This window comes from Myotis davidii, unplaced genomic scaffold (genome assembly GCF_000327345.1).
Source record: "Myotis davidii unplaced genomic scaffold, ASM32734v1 scaffold217, whole genome shotgun sequence".
Classification (NCBI taxonomy): domain Eukaryota; kingdom Metazoa; phylum Chordata; class Mammalia; order Chiroptera; family Vespertilionidae; genus Myotis; species Myotis davidii.
Genome location: NW_006290034.1, coordinates 2552485 through 2554350, shown reverse-complemented (window position 1 = coordinate 2554350; position 1866 = coordinate 2552485). Strand labels below are relative to the sequence as shown.

The following is a 1866-nucleotide window of genomic DNA, read 5'->3' as shown; positions in this document are numbered from 1 at the left end:
GGGGGGGGTGGCAGCAGCTACAAGTTTAAATGCCATCGGGGACAATAGATACATCAGGTGGACATCACACTCAACAACTCATGCGGTGCCATATCCATCCACACAACTGAACAGCCAACAGGAACTTTACAGAAAGTTCAGAGAAGCTAGGAAAATGAAAGTGCTGAATCTCTGAGAACAGACATCCCAGCTTATGCCACTCCCAGGTGCCCGGTGGCACACAGGACCTGACCTTTGCATTCCCCACTGACCAAGCATGTCACGTGGTAGGAGAATGCTGTTCCTACCAGCGATGTTCATAACAACTCCTGTCTGTTCTGTGTCCGACCCTCAGAGCAGACACGGTTGCCTCTCTCAGTTCCCGAAGAGGAAGCTGGTGCTTGTTGAGGTGAAACCACCTTACAATGTCACTCACTGGCAGGCGGCGTGGCGATGCCACTCCAGTTCTGCATTTTCTCAATGCCCCATGAGTGCCCCCAGAATGCCCCCGGTGGTCCGCATGCCTAATTAAGTGCTTCCCTGCCCAGCAAGCTGAGCAGTGTTTGTACCAATGAATACTAGGACTGCAAGCGGTTCCACATGCCCCGGGTGTCAGATGCCCAATTTAAGTTGTCCCCTTAGCAAAGCTTGCCAGCCGCGCAGTCTCCCTGCACAGGTAAACGCGCTTGCGCTGTCCAGCTCACTCATTCCCCGAGTGTGGCTTTTGGAACAGGCTGCCAGCGACGGACTCACCGGCCGAAGGCAGCCGAGCAGGTCCTGTCCCAGGGGACAGCTCCGTCTCTAGCCATGACCCGCGGCGGCTCCTGAGATCGTACAGGATTCTGCCGAGCGGAGGCCAGACCAGGACTCGGCACAAGTTCTCTCTGGCATTTTCCCGCCACACAGTCACGCCGAAGCCTGGAATAAAAAATCTCTTTCGCCTAAGTGCCCATCAGCAGATGAATGGATCAGAAAACTGTGGTACATCTACACAATGGAATACTACGCTGCTGTAAAAAAGAAGGAATCTTACCATTAGCTACAGCATGGATGGAACTGGAGAGCATTATGCTAAGTGAAATAAGCCAGGAAGTAAAAGAAAAATACCACATGCTCTCACTCATTTATGGATAATAAAGACCATTATGAACTGATGAATAAAAATAGATACAGAGGCAGAGCAGCATTGAACAGACTGTCAAACTACAGTGGAAAGGCAGGGAAGGGTTCCGGGCGGCGGGGGACTAAGCATAACTAATGGACATAAGACACTGGGGGTGGGGGGGCAGGGAGAGGGAGGCCGGGGGAAGGTCAAGAGGGGGGAAAAAAGGAGACATCGCAATATTCTTTGTAAACTTTAAGCAATAAAACAAAATTTTAAAAAAATAAAAAAATTAAAATTAAAAAAAATCTATTTCATAAAACGTATTTTTCTGACACGTTAAGTCCTCGCTTATATCCAGTCATTTCTAATGTTCGGATGCCCGTTGCATTACTTCCTGCCTCGGTCTAACTGTCCCTTACTGAATTCTTTGACTGTTTATCACGGAGAATTATCCTAGAAATGTGTCGTATGGGATTAAGGACCTGGGACTTCAGTTCTCCATGTTGACGCCCTTCTTGCTGTTCTGGGGGCGACCACACAGATCTGTGAACCGACACTGACTAACGGCCAATGTTCTTGTTGAACAGGTTCAGAACATGTCCCAGTCCATCGAAGTCTTAAACCTGAGGACTCAGAGGGATTTCCAGTATGTTCTAAAAATGGAAACCCAGATGAAGGGGCTGAAGGCCAAGTTCCGGCAGATTGAAGACGACCGGAAGACACTCATGACCAAGCACTTCCAGGTGGGTCCACGCCCGCGAGCGGTCCAGCCGGCGGGCGAT

At 49.8% G+C, this 1866-nt stretch overlaps 1 protein-coding gene across 1 annotated transcript in view; it reads left to right on the top strand.

Annotated features, from left to right (window-relative positions):
* OLFM3 (olfactomedin 3) overlaps window positions 1-1866 on the top strand; it is a 19735-nt gene that overhangs the window by 7743 nt on the left and 10126 nt on the right. Inside the window, exon 3 of the mRNA XM_006762941.2 lies at window positions 1672-1827. Coding sequence (XP_006763004.2) covers window positions 1672-1827 — 156 coding nt within the window. The remainder of the gene's footprint in view (window positions 1-1671; window positions 1828-1866) is intronic.